The sequence below is a fragment of the Poecile atricapillus genome, chromosome 20, assembly GCF_030490865.1.
Source record: "Poecile atricapillus isolate bPoeAtr1 chromosome 20, bPoeAtr1.hap1, whole genome shotgun sequence".
Lineage (NCBI taxonomy): Eukaryota > Metazoa > Chordata > Aves > Passeriformes > Paridae > Poecile > Poecile atricapillus.
This window is the reverse complement of record NC_081268.1, coordinates 6,040,385-6,059,980: the sequence shown is the minus strand read 5'-3', so window position 1 is coordinate 6,059,980 and position 19,596 is coordinate 6,040,385. Positions and strand designations below refer to the sequence as shown.

At 46.5% G+C, this 19,596-nt stretch overlaps 2 protein-coding genes across 4 annotated transcripts in view; one reads left to right on the top strand and one right to left on the bottom strand.

The window, feature by feature from the left end:
- DOLPP1 (dolichyldiphosphatase 1) overlaps window positions 1-4,345 on the top strand; it is a 17,899-nt gene extending 13,554 nt beyond the window's left edge. Inside the window, exon 8 of the mRNA XM_058853864.1 lies at window positions 254-4,345. Within this exon, the coding sequence (XP_058709847.1) occupies window positions 254-290 (37 nt within the window). The 3' untranslated portion in view covers window positions 291-4,345. The remainder of the gene's footprint in view (window positions 1-253) is intronic.
- CRAT (carnitine O-acetyltransferase) lies at window positions 3,272-19,591 on the bottom strand. Of its 3 annotated transcripts, none has more exons than XM_058853859.1 (15): window positions 19,227-19,591; window positions 17,016-17,118; window positions 15,645-15,908; window positions 15,052-15,170; window positions 12,918-12,971; window positions 11,828-11,993; window positions 11,112-11,286; window positions 10,492-10,670; window positions 9,391-9,491; window positions 9,090-9,209; window positions 8,476-8,598; window positions 8,209-8,344; window positions 7,693-7,755; window positions 7,037-7,174; window positions 5,574-6,485 (listed from the first exon to the last, which is right to left on the bottom strand). In XM_058853859.1, the coding sequence occupies exons 1-15, from the start codon at window positions 19,574-19,576 to the stop codon at window positions 6,270-6,272; spliced, it is 2,307 nt and encodes a 768-aa protein (XP_058709842.1). In that variant the 5' UTR covers window positions 19,577-19,591; the 3' UTR covers window positions 5,574-6,269. The 3 variants fall into 3 exon arrangements, with proteins under 3 accessions (XP_058709843.1, XP_058709842.1, XP_058709844.1); XM_058853861.1 differs by having other exon boundaries at window positions 17,016-17,107; window positions 19,227-19,269; XM_058853860.1 differs by lacking the exon at window positions 17,016-17,118 and having other exon boundaries at window positions 3,272-6,485; window positions 19,227-19,382.
- Window positions 19,592-19,596: the final 5 nt, after the last annotated feature.

The window sequence follows — 19,596 nt, the reverse complement described above, 5'->3', positions numbered from 1 at the left end:
TTATAACGCATCCACAAGTGAACTTGCGTATACTGAAGGTGGGGTGGATGTTCTGGGAGTGTGGAGAGTGGGAAGGGCTGATCTGCCTGGTGGGTATGGTGGGAGCACTTTAGTTTTGTGTGGAGCTAAGCAGAGGTGTAATTAATTAATTAAACCAGAGGTTTAATCCTCCTGTATTTCTCTCTGGTTTGTTGCAGCCCCCTGGGATGGGGTTGGGGTCCCCTATGTCACCTGTGCCTGTGTTGCCTTGCAGGAACAGACAGCGCAAGCTGGGTACGAAGCTCCAGTGACTGGGAACGTGGGGACCAGGGCACGTTTTAACGGAGACAGACAAGAGCAGAGACCTGGGAACAGCAAGGAGCCTTTTAACAGACGGACCAAAGGAACAGGCAGGGACCATACCCAAAACCTGAAAGCCTTTGCTCTGCTTTAGCAGCTAAGCTGGATGCTCCCTGATGCATGTGGGACCGTGCAGGAGTAGAAACTCGTTTTGAACACAGATGCACATGGTTGGATGTACCATCGTGTCTACGTCAGGGGAGGGGGGAGAAAATGCCTGGTGTCGTGTGCGGGGGAGGGAAAACCAAAAACGAATCCTTTCTGTGACTTTTTTTTTCAGCATGAAATATACACACTATTTATTTATTTTTTTAAATGGAACTATTGTTTATGGGGTGGGTGAGGTGATTGTGTGTTTTTTCTTTTTTTTTTATTCTTTTTTTTTTATTGTTCGGGTTTTTCTTTTTTGGAAGAAGATGACAAAACTAATCTCAAGTTGGTCATGTTTAATTAGGGCTTTTAATTCTTACATGCTTCTTAGGAGGGAGGGGATCTAGGAGGGGTGACAGAGTGGAGAGGAAGACTTTCCTTTCTGCAGTCAGTTTGGGAGATCAAAATCAATTCCAGCTGTACTTCGGAACCAAGTACAAAAAGAAAGACAGACTATAAAGATCTGATTTTTAACACTAGTGACAATTCTGCAGGGAAGCCTGCACGGATACCACTTAAGGGGAGTGTGTGTGTAAAACAAAGGAAAACCACAAATATACTGACTCTTAATTTTTTTTTTCCACTGCTGCTCCTGTTGTGTAATTAGCAAGAGTGTCCTTTTCAGAATCTGTTCTAGGTGGCAAGATTATCATACATATCGCACATTTATTCCATCTCTTCCTTTATACTTTTATTATCTCAGGGTTGCTGTGATCTGTACAGCTTTTGTTGTACTGAGTGTGCAGAGGGCACTGGGAAGCCTGTTGGTTTTAAGCAGTGCTGTGCTCCAGTAAGAGTCAGCCCAAAGCCTTACAAAATTCAGTTGCTGGTCTCTGTCTTAAGCACTGGATTTTTTTATTTTTGTTTCTGTTAAAGTAGGGAGGGATTTTTAAGAATGAACACAGTGACAACCAGAAATGAACAAGGCAAATTACTAATAACTAGCTCAGCTGCTCTCTGAATTATTCCTTGAAGAGTCCTGTTAGACTCAATCCATGAACTCCAAGTAGGGAACTTGTCCTAGCTGAGGCTCCTGCCAGTTATCACAGTAGCTTGGCTGGGGTTCTGCAGCTGTAACCTTGAATGCTGAACTCCTACAAGCAAGTTTTGCTTTCCACCCTTCTTCCATTCTGGTTCTCCGTCTGGCCAGTGGCGCTCTGGATGCTGTGTCTCTGTGGGAGTGTGCCTGCCATCTCTGTGTGCTGGTGATGCCTATGACCTCTGTGATCCATGAGCTGACCTGGCAAGGGCTATACTCAAAGTGCTTCAGGGCTGTGCATGGACACTTTCTGTATTTCTAGTATATAATGCAGCAGTTCAAGTGTAACTACACAGAAGTATTTATTCAAAGCACAATTGACTTGAACTTTCACAGATAAAGGACAGCTTCTGAACTGGCTCAAAGGTCATCGGTGTGCCTTCGATGCAGTCATGAGCAGAGGTAAAATGACTGTCACATCTCAGTCTTGCTGCCTGTTTTACTATCTCCACTTTAATCAGACTCCTACATTATAAAGCTGCTTGAAGTGAGATTTTTTTTTTTCTGATCATCCTGGTTATTTTTTTTTTAAGTTTTCATTTGTGCCTGTTGCTATAGGAGTTTGTGTGTTTGTGTGGAGTGGAAGCTGCTGTTGGACACCCAGAGTGTTAACTGTAGAAAGTGATCCTGATCCAGGAGATCAGGAATGAAGGCTGTTTAAATTTCTGTGTTTAAATAGCTATGGGTAGCAAATTAACTGTTTTCAGTTGGTACAGCAAGTATATATATATATACATATATATACACACATTTTTTTAAGGACTGTTTAGTACTTGCATAACATAGGCAATCCTGTAACATCTGAAGGACCCGAGCACTGGATCTGCTTTGAAGGTGCATCATAATAAAGAGGCATCTTGCAGCTTTCACAAGGACATCTGATCTGCCTTAGACCAGCTCTGTTGGGATGGGACAGGACATCAGATAGGTCCCCTGACATGGCGGTACCATATGTTTCAGTTTGAAAACTGGTACTTAAGTCTTGCAAAACCATTCATTTTATATCTCTTGTAAGTGAACTTAAAAAGGCAGAACAGAGATCACACCTCTCTTCCCCAAGGCTGCTGAAGGAATGGATTGTTTCAGGAGTGGCTTGGCACTTCCTCAGCCTCTCGAGCTGTTATGACAGACTGCTGGAAAAAATAAATATGGAAGCACCTATTGAGCATAGGGAAGAGGGCTCATCTCCTCATGGAGAGCAGTGCAGTGTAAAAAGCTGTTCCACTTCATGTTGCCTTCAAACCCAAGCTTCCTTCCTAAGAATTTCTAGTAATTCTTAGGAGTGAAGGAGAGGAAGAAGAGGTCTTGTAAGACACTGTAATAAACTCTCCTCTATTCTCTGTGAGTTGTTTGTAATCTGCATCTTCTGCCTACTTTTGCTGTACCTTTTCAGAAATCTTTGCAATACTTGATATACAGTAGAAATTCCTTAGTGATTCCATGGATTTTCTTAACTAAATGGTGCTGTGCAGGAAAAAAAAATGAGCTCTGCCTTATTATCCTACACTTGTATGAAGTCTCCTGCCACTAGTTTTCTGAAACTGAATATTTTCTTTGGAATATGTGGCTTTGCAAGCAGATGCTTTGTCTTCCTCCCCTCTACTCAAGGGGGCTGGATGGAGATATGACAATAAAAGGAAGGTGACAGAATGCTGTGGTTCACTGTTCTTGCTATCCCCACACAAACATTGTCCCATTAAGGGCAGTTATGTAACTTCCGCAGTGTTTAAGGAGATTTAAGCCTTTTTGTAGCATTTATCTGTTTATTGTGTCCCAGTTTATTCAACGAACGTTTCCAAACTTTGCACAATATGGATCCCAACAGTATTTAACACAGCTAACCAGCAAAACATGCAACACTACCAGGCTGTGTCAAAAATTGCACTCATACCCCAAGAATTATCTGAATATTTTCAGTCTATGAATTTCTGAAATAATTTGTTCTAAATCAGTCGTTTTTCTGGAGCTTTAGTTTCTTCTACTTAATGTGCCTTTAAGACAATGGACATCTCTTGGTAAAACAATCAGAAACAGGGAGAATAGTATTCATTAAGTCAACACTGAAAAAATCTAGAAGATATGAACCAGTAGGACATCACATTTTAGAACCTGTCACATAAGAAACGACTTTTTAAAGGAAAAACCTTGTAATGATTTTAGTGTCCTTTCAAGCACTTTAAAAACCAGCCTCATTCATCTGAATTTCAGCTCTGTGTATCAGTAAGGATGCCTTAGGTGGTTTATGAATCTTGTATCTCTTTCTGTCTGCTCCCTGCAGCTGTACTCTGCTGAAGCTAGTGGCATGTCCAGATTTAGATCCAGAATAGCTCAATCCCATCTTCTGAGGTACAGTCTTCAGCAGCACATGCTTATGCTTAATCTTTAATAGGCACTTTTCTTTGAGAGCCTTCCCCTTTGAGACAGAAGTAGAAAAGGGACAGTCTCAAATACTTCAGTGGCACTACTTGTGCTTGAAGGCATTGCAGACATGGAAAAATAATTCATCCCCTGGCAACAGAGGTTGATTCAGCATGGGGGGAGGATTACTTTGGAAAAAGGAATATTTTTTTCCGTGTAAAAGGCTCCATAAATCCAGATGTTATTCCAGTAAGGTTTGTTCTTGTCTGTCGTATTTACACAATCACTTATAGTTTGATAATACTGAGTATCCTCTTGCAGTTTTCAGTCTAATTGATACAGAGGAGTCACCAGAGCAGGGGTTTCTGCTTGCAGGTCTGTAGTTTTTAGGCTGTCTTACTCCATTCAGGATTCTTCTAAAACATCAACTAAATCCATGTAGATGATGTGAAAGTGGCAGTTCAATCAAGTTCAATACAATCACTGGCTGTGCAGGTGAGTTTCAATTAAATTTTCCTCTTTTAAGGTTTGTTATTAGGTATAAGATAGAAGCTTTGGAATAACATCCTTTCAGGAAAAAAAAATGCCAAAGCATTGGCTTGTATCTTTTGAGAAGCAAATTAGAATTATTTTTTCTTCTTTTACTTTAAAAAGCTGTAGTGCAAATTTCATCATATATGTTCATAAAGGCACTTTGATCATGTCCCTTGCAATTATTTCCCAGTTAACAAAACAGGCCATCACACTTCTAATGCTTCTTGTTTATGGTGATGTCCCAGCAGACACATCTTGAAGGGTGTCCAATTTAAATACTGAAGAAATAGCACTAGAATTGTTTATTACCATACAATTTTACTAAATAAAAGTGTAGTCAGGAGCTTGGGTTCTGACAGATTGGTTGGAAATAGTTCCTATGCTATCATTGTATGTTAATGTTATATATAATCTTTTACTGTCTCAAGTTTGTCAACTGAACATAAAAACAATATCATATGAGATCATTCTCTCACAGAATAAAGCTGGCACAAATTGGAGTAATATTTCAGTAAGAAATAACTCCCCAGAGTGGCAGAAAAGGTTCTGTGATGTTACTGCAGGAACAGTGTCTGCCACAGTGCAGGAAAAACCTACAGAGTTCATGTGTGCCCTGCTTTCTTCCTGTTTTTCAAGATTTTCTGCCTTGTTACAGCAAAGTGATGTGAAAGAAGCATTTCTGCAGCTGTTTTTCCTTTGGCCTTTAACAGATTTCAACTCTGTGGGCCAGGAATGGAAGTATGTTCTGGAGTTCCTGGTCAGAAACATCCGTATTTGTCCACAGCTCAGGCATAACATTGTGTAGAAAAAGGCTGTTTCTGAAAGCAAGGTGAAACCACATTGGGTTAATGTGTGTCCTGAATGACATCAGGCACGTGGCTTGTTAGTAAACAGTCAGCATCTTTTTGTTTTCCTCAGCTCCAAACAAAGGTACAATGTCCTGCTAAATGCATAGGACATCCCTTCTCATCTCTGCAGATGTGAAGGTACATAAAGCCAAAGCTGGCAAAACTTACATGATGAGAGTTTTGTAGAAGATTTATAGGGAAAAAGCTTTCAGGTGAGCTCAAGATCAATGGTAGGACCATGGCAGGAAGTTTAACAAAAAGCCCAGAGCAAGAACAACAACAACAACAACAACAAAATAACCTGAAACAGTAAAAATCACCTTAGTTTGTATCAAGTCATGCTCTGTTGTTAAGAGGATCAGTGTCAGAGGAAGGAGATCCCAGCATCCTGAACAGGGGGAAGGGAACATTCCTGTTAAGCCTGTACTGGTTGCAGTGGCCGGGATAAGTGCTGCAGTGTACTCTCAAGAGACTGGATCTGCTCTGGCTTAACTTCCTTCTCCCTTGCTGAAGTTGAATGATGAAGTTTTGCTGGAGCAGTGGAAAAATCTTCAGTCAAGATTTGAAGATGCTCTTCAGAAGACGAAACCAGGAAAAAGACTTGGTCTTACAGTAGTTCTGTCATACAATAAATATTCCCTTGCTTTTCCTGGACAAGAACTACCTTCTTCACCACGTGGATTTAAATACTGGTAAGGACTGTGCTTTCTGTGTTCCCTTGCAGTAATTTTCATAAAAATGACATTTGAGTCCTCTTTGAGGACGGGAAGGTGCACTTTGCATTGATGGGAGAGGCCCTGTCAATCCTACTTTTGTTTTGAGACAATGTTTCCTCTCACTACAGTCTAGTATCTGCGGGTGATTGTTCTATAACATCTTGCTGAAAACAAATGGTAGATATCTTTTTAGGTTCCAGGGCAAGCTGTTCTCTGAATCATTTTGTGAGGAACTGGGAGCTTCAGTGCATCAGGGATAGCCCATTTAACTGGGGGGTTTCCCTCTTAGAGTTTGGATTTGGGAGCAGCCTGGAGCAAGATCCTCATGTCTAGGAGTGCTTTCTCAAGATAATGTGCCATGCGGGCTGCATTTGTGTCAGCACAGCTATTGAAGGCTGAAATAGCAAAGTTGATGTGTTCCTCCATAGGGTTGTAACAGACTCCATAGCCATCTGGAACCACGGGACCAAAACACATCACACAATCTGTCTTGGCTGGGACCTGTGGAGACAATGTGATTAAAACCTTCTGACCATTCAGAGAAAAATAAAACCATCAAATGCAAACAGCTCTATCAAACAGAGGAAACCCATCCCATTAAACTGCTCTAGAAGGGTCTTTGGTCAACCTCGCCTCCCACCATACATGCTGGATCCAACCATTTAGCAGCAATGTATTTTCCTCTGCATTTGCACAGGAGTGCTTCCCCCCAGGGTAAGGCTGTAGTAAGTCACAAGTAGAACTATTCAGTAAGAATCAGAGCACAGCACTTAACTCAAAGCTGTTCTGCCTGCTGACTTCACTGATCTCACTTGGATTTAGACACCAAACACTCTTTGTGATCCTGGCTTTGGTTATGTTAGTGTTTTACATGTCTGTGAAAGACTGTGGCAGTTTTAAGATCAGATCTGGAGCTTTATGATATTGGCAGCCAGCTTAGAAATTTCTGACCCAATGTAAGGGAGGTGCTAACATAAAAGAACTGAAGAGAAACATGGAGAAGGAAGGCATGAAAAGGAACAGAGAGTACTTCTGGCTCAGATGAGTTGTACCTGGCTGGTTGAGAGATTGAAGTGCATTGCAACAGCATAGGCTGTGTCCATGAAGAGCTCAGGCATGCTCACCAGGTCCTCGATTGCCTGGAGCTTCAGTCCCAGGAGGTGCCGGTCAATCGCGTTGCCCCGTATGGCCTGGAGCAAAGCAAGGATGGACAGATTAAAGCCAGGCCAGCAGCAAGTAAGCAAAACTATTTCTTTGGGTTAAAGAAAAGAACACTTCTAAAAAGTCTCCAAATGTCTAAAGTTAGAAGGAAGCTACATCTTGCCTTTAAGATCAATAGTTTTGTTTGTAAGGACTGTGAAATTAAACAAACCAGTGGAATAAACCTTACAATACCTGCCCATGGAGTCCCTCTGGTTTAAGGGCTCCTTGTGCAACTTTGGTGTTTATCAGCAACAATGATGGTAAGAAATGAAGCTATTGTAATATGTAATTTTCTCCTTTAGGCCAGTCACAAGGGACACTTAAGACACCAGCTAGAGAGGATTCAGTTGGTGACCGCAGAGCACCGTTGGATCAGAGTCAGACCTTTGCAACACTAATGGCCACCCTGCTGTGTCAGGAGCAAAAGGTGTTCAGGTCTTGTCTTTCCCCAGAACTCTCATTTGCTGGGTAAACCCCCTATCCTGTCTGCACAGAAGACACTCACCATGTCTGTGTATTCCCTGTGGGCTTGCGTGGCTTTCCTCAGCAGGTCTGCTTTCTCCTGGTCCTGAGAACACACACATCTGTATAAGTTTTCTGCAGAACAGAGAACCTCATTTTGGCTGTTCTGTAGGATAGAGGACATTTCTGCTTTGTGTGTCTATATGAAACTCATTTATATTTACTAGATTTAAGTTTTACATCATTTTGTTTGGCAGCATTACTTCATTCTGAATAGAGTTCATCCATCAGTTGCAGAACTTAGTTTGAGTAGCTAAACACACTTACAAAGGACTTTTTGACGGGCTCAGAAATGTCCACATGATGTTTCCTAGACTTTCAGTACATATAATAGAAAAGTCAAATCAAACCCCTGATGTGTAAAGATATTGCAAGCTATGGTTTAGCTCAAAATGTGGTACAGCCCTCCTTAGCTGAAGCCAGATGACACAGGGTTAGCCAAATAAGCAGCTTTTCTCTTTTCTGGATTCCCCTTACTCCACTTCTTTGAGATCCTCACCGATTTGTCAGGGTTGTCCATGGATTGCACAAACTTGAGGGAGTCCACAGAGGTGGAGCGGATGGTGTCGGTGCGGCCCAGGCGGAACATCCTCAGTGATGCGCTCTCGTACGTGGCACAGGCGTGGCCATACATCCTGAGGCAGGGAGGAGAGAGCCACACAAGTGAGTCTGCTCTGGGAGAGCCTTGTCTGTGCCACCTTTATCAAGCTCATGTGTTTAAGTCTGTCAGTGAGGGGGTTGAGGAATGACCTGTGGATGGTCTTACCTGTAGTATGCCAGCTGCAAGGCCAGCTGGATAAAAGCATCAGGGCTTATCTTCTCTGACTTGGGGAAACCTTTCCCAAATTGATGAAAGACTGTGACTTTGATATCCAGATCTTCAACCATTCTACAAGGAAAGAAAGAGGAACTGTTCCTTTGTTGCTCGCTCTTGTAATGCAGAGGAATGGATTTGCTTTCACAAGGCTCAGAGGGAACAGGCCATCTGGATCTGACCTATGCAGGGACAGAGACCTCCAGAACACATAGATCTCTTCGGGCAGCACCACAGAGGTAAGAATTTTTGGTGGTTGCTGAAAGTCTTCACCAGGTTAGATGGTCATGTGTGTGTTTTTGCTCCAGTATTTTTAGCTGGATCCAGTAAGGCCTTGCTCTTTCTTAGCATATGGGATGAATCAGTAATAACCCCTTTCCAGCACCTCTGACCTTATTCCTGGCAGTGCTTTTCAGCTCAGCTCAATGCTGTTGAGCCCAGAAGTCACTGGGAAAACTCCCTGGCTGCAGTGGGGAAAGCCTCATTTAAACCACTGACAGGTTCCAAAGTGGGACATGAACTACTCCCTCAGTCACCCACCCACTTCTCCACTGCTTCATACTCACATGTTGAGGTTTTGCTTTGCCTTCTCTATGTCATTCTTGATTTCTGGGGTGATGTTAAACCGCAGCTTTTTGGGCATTGGCAGAGGAACTGTGGGTGATTTGCCCACCTCAGGTTTCTTCCTGCGCAGAGAAATGGTTCTGTTTGACCAGACTTTGGCATGAGGCTCAGCTAGGAATGCCAGAGCCTGGATAGAAATGCACAGGAGATACTCCCTAATACCTTGTGTCACAGTCTGACAGACCCCTCACAGTGCCAATAAGGGATCTCCCAACACCGAGGAAAAGCAGGGGCAGGACTCACGTGAACTCCACAATGTGATCCAGCAGAGCAACAATGGGGGGGCCTTCAGAGGGAGCATGCTCATATACGAGACCACAGGAGCCATCTTCAGCAATGATGAACTGGGAGAGAAGCACGAGAGGACAGTGTTGAAGACAGACAGGCAGTGTGTGAGGCAGAAGATACCCAGAGAGACCTCAGAGTCTCCCTGTCTGTGTCAGAGCCTGTCCTTGCACAGAGGTCTCCTTTAGCAGGACAGCAGTGGAAGCCTTTCAGCAGGTGCAGGAGATCTGAGAGCACTGTTAGAGGTCTGCAAATTCCCTGGATAAGGGTGTGCCTGAAATATTGGTGTGCTCAGTGCTTTGGCCATACGGAGAGGTTCAGTGGCTCTGAATTACCGAGATGCACCCACAGTACAGAAATAACATTGCCACATGCTGGCTTACTCTTACTTTTCAATCAGCTGGAGCATCTAAATTTTATCCCCTTGGTGAAGAGTTTCAAATAGGAACAAAACAGCTGAAAACACTGAAGAGTTCAGCAGGTATGAGAAGAGTCCTCTAAAGCACCATTGCTACAATCTGCAAGCCAGGATATACCATGTAATGAAGGAAAAGCTCCAACACCAGCTGCTGATGAAGGATCTTAAGACTGAATGGAGAAGAGATCAGAGGGATGCTGTGGGATGGCAGCGCATGTTTCAAAAAACAGAACAAAATGCCAATGGGCAGCTTCTGGCAGGAAAAGTGACAAGCCTGGAGGAGATCCAAGGAACAGACCTCCCATCGTTTGGGCTGCCTCCGAGCAGACGAGGCATTGTTCACCGCAGGCAGAAAATTGATTTATAAGGAACACAAAGACCTGCTGCACTGAATAAACGTGGGCAGAGGCAGACAGAGGCAGAAAAGAAACAAGTCCCTGAGGCAGCAGTGAACGCTGGTGACTGCAGGGGGAACCACAGGATCTCACACCATCAGCCACCACTCCTGTCTCCTTTGTTTTTTCACTCTCTTGACATGAGGACTTTTCCTTCAGAAGGTTCCTGGAATTTCTTTGACTTTGTAGTCTCAGGAAACACCTCCAGAGCCACCTCTTCAGCACCTTTAGAGCGTCAGTTCTTACCTGCAGGGTTTTGTCAAACCATCGGTTGCCGCTGTTCAAGCGGCTGCCGCCGCCATGCAGCATCTGCGCGGCCACACGGCTCTTGTAGATGTCCTCGGACACCCGGGGCATGGGGGCATCCAGGCACACGGTGCAGATGCTCTTCTCAATCACACGCACTGATTCCTTGTTGGTCTTATCTGGGAGAGAAATGAACTGTGATTAAGAGGGGGTTGTGTCATTGGAAGGAGAGAAACTTGAGAGTGGGGTTTGAAGGATGCAGTGTTGGGTTCCCACTGTACTTCAGTGGGGGTGTACACAGCTATTAAAATTGCAACCAGCTGGGTTGTTATAGGGGTGAACATGCTGGATTCATCCTCTCTTTTTCACTTTCCTTACATCCCACCCATTTGCAAGGAAACAAACTCTGGGGTTTCACTAAACTTCACACTTTGAATCTGTATCTTGCAACCCAAAACTTACAATAGATTGTAATGATTGCTTCTTTCAGGTGAAAAGCTCATGTTACCTGTCCAAAACAAGCTTACAAAAGAAAGAACTAAGCAGAGCACAGTGGGGAGGTTTGTTATTCAAGGATCTGTAGTGTTTGTTAGCACTTGTTTATTAGGGGCTTTACAGACCTTTCAGGAGGTTGTTGTAGGCTTTTGCCCAGCTGTTCCGGTGGTTGGTGGTGAGGATCCCAATAGGTTCTTTATTTGTTTGGAGGGAGGTGTTCCAAATCTTCTCCAGCTGAATGAAGAGCTGATCAGCAGTAAGGGGTGATCCATCACTGTTGTAAACATCCAGCTCAAAAAACTAAAGAAGGGTGGACAAGGACAGAGGCAGAATGTGAGAGAAGATAATTATTGTCCAGTCCCTGACACTGGGAACAGCTACTTTGAGAAAGTAAGACCTGGCTGAAGAATTCAGCTTGCAAGACCTTTGAAGGATGCTCAAAATTGAGAGAACCAAGTCCAGCTTCTCTTGCAGGGCATAAATACAGTCCTGGTTTTATGAAGCCATGGTAACAAGGACCAATGAGGAATTCCTGTTTCTGAGACTAATCTGCAGTGGGAGGGTTTGTTATCCAATTTCCACTTTCAGTTTCCAACTGCAGACATGGTCTCTGGGCTTTGAGAGACAGGAATTGCAGGGACAAGAAACAGAGGAAGACAGTATTTTTCTGTCTCTAGCAATTCTGCCACTGGCCAAAGGAGATAAAGGGAGCAGGAACAAATCCCTAGTGAGGCAAACCTTGTGGGCAGAGACTTTCTGTTATTCCCTTTCCTCTGGATAACAGCTAGCAAAAGGGACACCTGCACCTCAACAAACCTTGAAAGCCCAGCAGTTTCCCTACCTGGAAGTTGTGAACAACTGTGATGTGTCTGGATTGCTTTTTGCCTTTGGCATAGTTGACAATGGAGTCCCGCTTGGGCCCAGGAATGCGGCAGGATGAGAGGATCTGGTAGTACTGGTTCATACAGAGGGGCTTCCCGCCCATGTACTCCACTGGAAGGGTCTCACTGGAGACACAGCAAGGTAAGGAGAGTGGAGAGAGAAAACAGATCAGTGGGAACAGGCCTGTGCTCCCCACACAGGTCACAGGCTTAGCCCTGCAGCTGCACTCACTCACTCACTCACTCACTCACTCACTCACTCACTCACTCACGCAAAACCTAAAGGTGTTTGTGGCACAAAAAAGGGGCTGTCCTTCCCCATTCCTATCAACTTTCTTAGTACAGACTATTAAAAAATGTCTGTTTTCTGGCCTTTCATTTGGGAAAGGGAAAAAGCACTATCCTTTTACTGTGACAGCAGAAGATCAGATCTCTGGACCTACTCCATGGCTGTAGTTCTGAGTGATGAGTGTCTGATATGCTGATACGATTCATGAATTAGGCAGGGGCTCAATCACTCCCTTCTGCAGTCATATTCCAGCTACCCTGAACTTTGACTGTCTGTGTTGGTAAACATGTTTTTGGACCTTAAATGAGGCATGTCCAGCAGAGATTTGCTGGTGACCAAAAGAAAAAGGGTAAGGGAGGAACAAATTTCTCTAGAGTTTATCCCATCTAGCTGGGAGATGAGAAACACCAGGAACCCAAAATTAGAGACTCAAATTCCTACTGCCTGAGCTGTAGCTTGTCCTGTGAGCAAACAGAAGTGCAAAGCTCCATGGGACTCAGTCGTGCTCGATCCCTCCAAGCATGTTCCCATGCCAATGAAAGCATTAAGGTAAACAAAGAATGTGAAGACAGAAGAGTAAGTTTGCTTTTTTCCACTGGGGGGGACTGTGGCAGTGAGCAGTGCTGGGGATTACAGTATCTCTTTTCGAATATGTACTGTCATCTCTCGCCTTTCTACATGGAAGGGAGATTTATGGACAAGGCTCAGCCTCTCTGTGACATTAAGAAAGGTGTGAGCTCTCAGGAGGGTCAGTAACTCACTTGTCAATCATGGTCTTGAAATCCAGGATACCCTCGATCAGCTTGGCAGCAAACCTGTAAAAATACCAAATGTAACAAGCTGAGATCAAGCACAGACTGTCTGGGGCTGAGAGATGAGCTGAGAAGGATTAGCAAAACTGTTCTCTGCTCCTCAGAAAGCTCAGCCTTTCTGCCAAGCCCCTGTTGTGCCCATCTCTGGTTCATTGATACAGCCACTCTAGGCTGTGATTTGAGATTGCCAGATAGTCCTACCATGTGGCATTTTCTTTTTTTATGTGTCTTACTGTACAGCCATGGAACTCTGGACAGCTTTCAAGAAAGCAGGATTCAGTCATGCATTAATGACCCTCTAACAGCAATGTTTGCTACTGATGTGTTACAATTTGATCACATCTGAGCTCTGATTCTCAGCATTAAAACAGCACCAAGGGGATTTCTGCCCTTCCCTGGCCAGGGGCCACGTTGGAGTGTCAAGCCAAGATGCAGCTATTTCTCCCTGCATCCAAGACACCAGTGCTGACTGAGTTGCTACCCCAGTGAACATCCTGCTGCTAACACAAGTCCAGAGAACCTTCCTCTGGCATCGAGGGTTTGGAAACAAAGGCAGATGTGCTGCATGTGGACTCTGAGGTGTTGTGTTTACCAGGATCAACGTAAACACTGCCAATGCCAGCTCCCAGCAGGGCTGTGACAAGCCACATCAATCTGCTTAGCTGGAAGTGATAGACTGGCCTTCTCTGACATGGGAGCTCCCACCTGTCCCTGAAGGAAGGAGGCAGAAGGTCACTGGGACAGGAGGTTGTGTTGGCTGAGTGAGGTGGTGCCAATATTTGGCATTTGCAGGCAGTATCCTTTAGATTGGCTCAGCCTGCCCATCCCTAGGAAAGATCAAAGGACACAACTCCAAGAACCTAAGGATTCTGTGAAATGAGACATTCTGCAAATGTCAGTTTTCAATGAAAATTTCTCAGCCTTATTGGAAAACATGAGGGAAACAGAGGAGAGAGTCTGTGTTCCTTTCCAGAGAATGACCAGCCTGGAAGTGGAGTTTGGGCTCGAGGAGATGGGAGAGGTTGAGTGACTTGTTTTCAGCCAGCAGTTTTGCCAGGTTAAGGAGTAAAAAACCACCACTTTCCAAATTTGCCTTCTGCTTTTGGAAGCTTTAGTTTCAAGCTGCACTGTCAAACTTCTTTGTGCAGCCACAAACTGTCCAACACACATTTAGACTGGGTTTGACACAGGAGCCCACCTTCTTATGCAGCTACTGAATTCCACTAATTGGGCACTTACAGTTCTCCGGATTATTTGGAAAACTTAAGAGTGAATAATATGACAGAGAGATTAAGACATTTGTGTACTCTTGCACTGTTGTAAGGCTAATCCTTTGCTCAGGTCTATCGGGGAATGGGAGGGAGGACTTTTTCCCAGCCTCACTGATCCCCTGGCTGGTACTTTTTGATCTGCCAGGGCAGTGCTGACAGGTAACTGTGGCAAAGGTAACTGTGTAAAGGTTAGTGCTAAAGTCTTGCAGATGGATTCAATACACTCCTAGTGGTGGTTAAAAATTAAAGGGAGTCCATGAGAAAGAGAGGGCATGGCAGGGTCTGAGTGCCAGGAAAAGCTTGGAGTAGAAAGGCTGATTACTGCAAAGTTTCCCAAACTGTGAATCACAATAGGGGACAGTCCCTCTCAGGCTCCTCCATCCCTCTAAACTAGCAAACTCCAGAGGCATTTCTGGGTAATCTTTATGTGCCTGGGCTATTTTTTATGCCTCCTTTAACTGCACACACAGTCACAGTGCCTCCAATACATCCTCACAATGTCTCAAACCAGTGATGGGACCATTTTGCAGTGAAGATCTGTGCTTGAGCAAAGACGTAAACATAGTTTCTCAGTCCCTGTTTAACACCTGAACCACTAGACTCTTTGGTTTTCTCCCCTGATTAAATATTTAGTCTGGTGCAACCAGGAGTTTCCTTACAGCCTGGAAGGCTTGCCCTTGCAGCACAGACAGCTCAGTCCTGGCGACCACACTGTAATTACTCACTCCCAATCTGCCTTAATACCCTCATCCCTGTTGAGCACAGAAAGCTCATCCCACCTATAACCTAAGGGAAGGTAGAAAAGAACTCACCTGAGTTGACCTTGTCGATCCAGAAAATCCTGCTTTGGTAAAACCACACCTGGGCTGGAGTGAACCACAACTGGCAGGCGATATTCCAGGTAAGCTGTCTTCAGCCACCAGTCTGAGAGCTGGGGTGGAGAAAGAAAACATGCAGGGAGCTGCTGCTGTCCAACCCAACCCTGGCTGATGGGTCTCAGCATCCTGCCACCAGTTCTGCCCCACACTTTGCAAACCAAGTGTTTGGGGTTTGTACTATGCAGATAGAAGGGGAAAGGAGGATTTGAGCAAGACATGGGGGGCTTTTGGTGCAGGGCTTGAGCAGAGGGTTTCCTTCCGCTTCTTGGAGCAGCTGTGTGATGCTGACAGGTTCAAGCCTTCAGCAGCCACAGGCAGGGCTGGTGACTCCCTGTTCTGCCATAATATCTCTGCTCACCCAAGTCCTGGTGAGGAGTTTGCACAGCCTGGGGAGATCAGCAGCAAACTGGTCAGGAAGGTGATGCAATTAAAAGACAGGTGCCAGTGGATGCAGCCAGGACAAGGAAGAGAAGCAGATCAGCCCTCAACCCTCCCTAACCAGAGCTGGGGCCAGAGCCCTGACCTACCCAGTTCTCTGTTTTCCTGGCTCTTCTCTCCAGGCCTTTCTGCAGCCTCTCCCCGACGCCTCCTGGCTTGCGGAACTCAGCCACCAGCTCCTGTGTGTGGCTCAGCTCCTCGGGGCTGATGATGGGCTGCAGGGCCAGCAGGTACCGATCCAGTGTCTGCTGGAGTGGTGGCACAGGCAGGTGGGGCAGTGCCTCCTGGTGCAGCTGGAATCTGCCCGGGATCTTGTTTAGAGCTGTCTGCTTCAGCAGGCCACTGGGCCTGGCCTGCAAAGCACAGAGCAAATGTCGAGACAAAACTCCCCCCAAGGTAGCAAAGGACCTGGATCTAGGAGTCTCCATCCAAGCTCCTCTGTGGGCACATGGGTGTCCCAGCCTGGGAGAAGAACATGGCTGTGTGCTGTAGAGTGTGCAGGACATCCAGGAAAGCTGGGAAAGAGAAACTCCATCTCCCAAGATACCTATTCTCAGCTCCTCAGAGAAAATGCTGCTGGGATAATGACACATCTCCCCACTCTCTGGACACCTTCCAGCTGAAAGACTCCATGTGATGGACAAAGTCAAACCCTCCCATCCCATAGTAAGCGGGAAGAAAGTTGTGAAAAAAATAATCATATACTATCAGAAACTTTCATTATTTCTTACAAAAGCATAAGGCTAAAAAGCAGAACCTTTGTGCCAAACCAAACCACACTTTTGGATTTGAGAAGGCAGAATTTAGCTAAGTTTTGGGCAGGTTAAAAATGCCTCTTTTCTGTCTATTCAGAAAACTGCAGGCGATGACAAAAGGCTGCTGTGATCCAGTTGAGTCATGTGGGAGCAAAAGCCTTAGAAAACACCAACCACTTCCCTGGCTGAAGAAATAGAGCAAACCCAAGTGTTCACCAGGAAATCAACTCACCAGTTTTCCCAAAAAAGAATAACAACATCCTTTTGGATGAACAGGGTTGGACATTCTTCAGCTTGAAGATGTTTCAGTAGTACTCTCAAGGTTTCAGTTCCCTCTGCACCTCCCTCTCCCAAGGATCTACTGAATCAGACACTCCTGCAGGACTCTGAACTTTGCATTGTCAGTGTACTGAAGATGCAAAGCCTCAGTACAGCCTTCCAAAGCAGTGAGAAAACAACTGTCCCCACACCTCCTCCCAGCAGTTAAGCACAGAAAAAGCTGAATCTACAAGGTGAGAAAGGTCCCCAGAAATTGCACTGTCTTTGGGCAGTTGGGTCTTTCTGGGACCTGGAAAGAGCTGTGAGATTGCGATTTGGAGAAGGAATGAGAAAAACAACATGAGGAGGAATTACTAAAGCATAAAAGAAGAATGGGACTGGGAGGAAAAGAAAGGTGTTGATCACAGCAGCTTGGACATACTGTACCTTCTTTGCTTGCTTCTGCTTCCTATCCATGGCTGGGAGGACAGAAAAGACCGTAAACCTCTCCCTCGGCCTGTCTGGGTCTCCTCTTCCACCTGACAATGTGCTGCCCATGCAGGGCGTCACCTCATTAGCCAACTGCCACATGACTGCTCCGATCAGAGGGCTCAAGAGCTGGCACAGCCGCGGCCGGGACAGGAATTATCAAAACATTGGGTTGCAACAACGGCCCTGAAGGTGCCCTTCTGGGCAGCTGATCAATACCTGGCTACAGCCTCTCTCTGACCAAGCTCTGGGCTCCAGCTAGAACAGAAGTGGGGATGTAGTTCTTTCAGCCTTTGCCTGTCCCATGAAACTACTGTGGCAGGAGAGACCCCAGTTTATGTCCTGGAGGTGGCACCATGGGCAGTACCTTAACTGCCCTCACTCCTCATGGATATGTGGTCATTACTGCAGGCTGAGACTTTGGGGAATTCTGGGTTGTCAACTCTTAAAAAACCCAAAAAACCAAAAAGTATCTTCACAGCAGGGCAATGAGAGTGCCATGCAGTCACAGTGAATATCAGCCCTTCCTTCATATCTGTCTAATGAATTGAGGGGCAGATAAGCAGAGTCTGCACAGCTTGAATACAGTATGATGATTTCAAACAAACAGCTGCAGATTTTCCATGGGATAATAATGAAAATCCCAAAACAAACCCATGGGAGCTACTGTATCTTAAAATGTGGAATGCAGTTGTTAATCTTCCCTCTTTTCTGTCCCCTGCTTGTTTGGTTTGGGGTTAAACTCAAGGATTTGGTGGGAGGAGGAACAGTGATCATAGCTAAGGAAGCAGCTGGCAGCAAACAGAGGGAACAGCCCAACCCTCCCCACAAGCAGCAGGAAAATGAACACCAGTGGAGCAGGGTGTGCAGACAGGGCCAGCCTGTGGGCTGGTATCGCTGCCAAGCCATGTTCCAACACGGAAAAGAACCTTTTCCAGAGCCTGCAAAGCTGGTGGGAAAGGAAATCCACCTGCTGGGAGGTGGAAGGAATTTCATAGCTGATGCTTAGCACAGCCACAGCATTGAGTGTCAGGATATCAGAGGTTTGTCTTTTATTTTTAAATCAGAATGTGGAGTGCCCCTTAAGCCCAGAGACAACTGGCCCTGCCTGGTCCTTCAGTAACTGTGAGTGGATCCACACTAGCTGCTGTTCTGTCTCCTCCTCTCAGGACCTGAAAGGAACTGCAATGAGCAGCTCCAAAGCCTGGCAGGGGTCTGACAGCTCTGCTGCGGGTACAGCAGGATGGGCACGTTGGGAGCGATGGATGCCATATCCCCGGGCTTCCCTGGCCCCTCCCTGGCCAGCAGCCACCTTCCTGCTATCCAGACCCAACTGGACATCTCAGTACAAGAAAGATAAGGCACTGCTGGAGAGGGTCCAGAGGAGGACATAAAGATAATTAAGGGACTCAAGTATCTCTCATATGAAGAGAGTGAGAGGCTGTGTGAGTTCATCCTGTTTAATCTGAAGAAGAGGAGGCTGACAGGGAGTCTCAACAATCCATATAAATATCATCAAGGTGGGCGTCAAGAGGGTGGTGCCAGACTCACTTCAGTGGTGCAGTGACAGGAGAGGGAGCAATGGCCATAAACTAAAACATAAGGAGTCTTCCCTCAACATGAGAAATAACTTTTTTACATTGAGGATGGCAGAGCACTGTGCCCTAGTGCCCATGGATGAAGTCTCCCTCTCTGGAGACATTGCAGACCCACCTGGACAGGTTCCTGTGTCACCTGCTCCTGGTGACCCTGCGTTGGCAGGGGGGTTGGACAGGATGATCGCCAGAAATCCATCCCTTCCAACCTTGACAACTGTGGGGTTGTCAGCTCCATCCCGGACAGCTTTCCCAGGCAAGCTGCCGCCAGGCACGGGAAGAAACCAGCGGGGTCCTGACCTCGGCAGGGTCCCTGCCCCGCTCCCGGGGAAGGTGGCACCGAGCCCACCCGAACCCACCCGGCCTCACGGCCCTGGCCAGGGACCTGGGCTTGTGCTCCAGGGCCCGCCGGAAGCCACCGTCTGCCGTGCCCCGGCTAAAGGCCCCGCACGGACCCGGGCTCGCCGCTCGCCCATCCTGTACCCTGCCCGGTGCAGGGACCCGCCCGGCCGCCACCTCGCGCCCAGTCCCTGGCCGGTCCTGGCGGAACCACCCCTCCCGGTGTCGCTCTTACCGCAGCTCTGGCCACCAAGGCGAGCATGGCCCCGCGTCCCGGGCCCCGGGCCCGCCGCAAGGACACCCCGGCCGCCGCTCCACCGCCCCGGGGCGGGGCCGCCCTGCCGCCATCTTGGAGTGGGGCGAATCCCGCGGTGCCATCTTTGAGAAGGGCAGAGTGATGTTTGTGAGCGAAGGGGGCTGTCGGAGCCGTGTTGCGGCCTCTCTCTCGGCTGCCTTTTCCCGAAGATGGTGATGAGGGTCCTCCCTATCGCCCCTCTCCTCCTCCGCTCTCCTGCGCGCACACCTGTCCTTACCCGGTGTGGGCAGGAAGGGCCGCGCCCTGCACAAACATGGCGGCATCAGCATGACGGTGGCCGGCAGGGGCC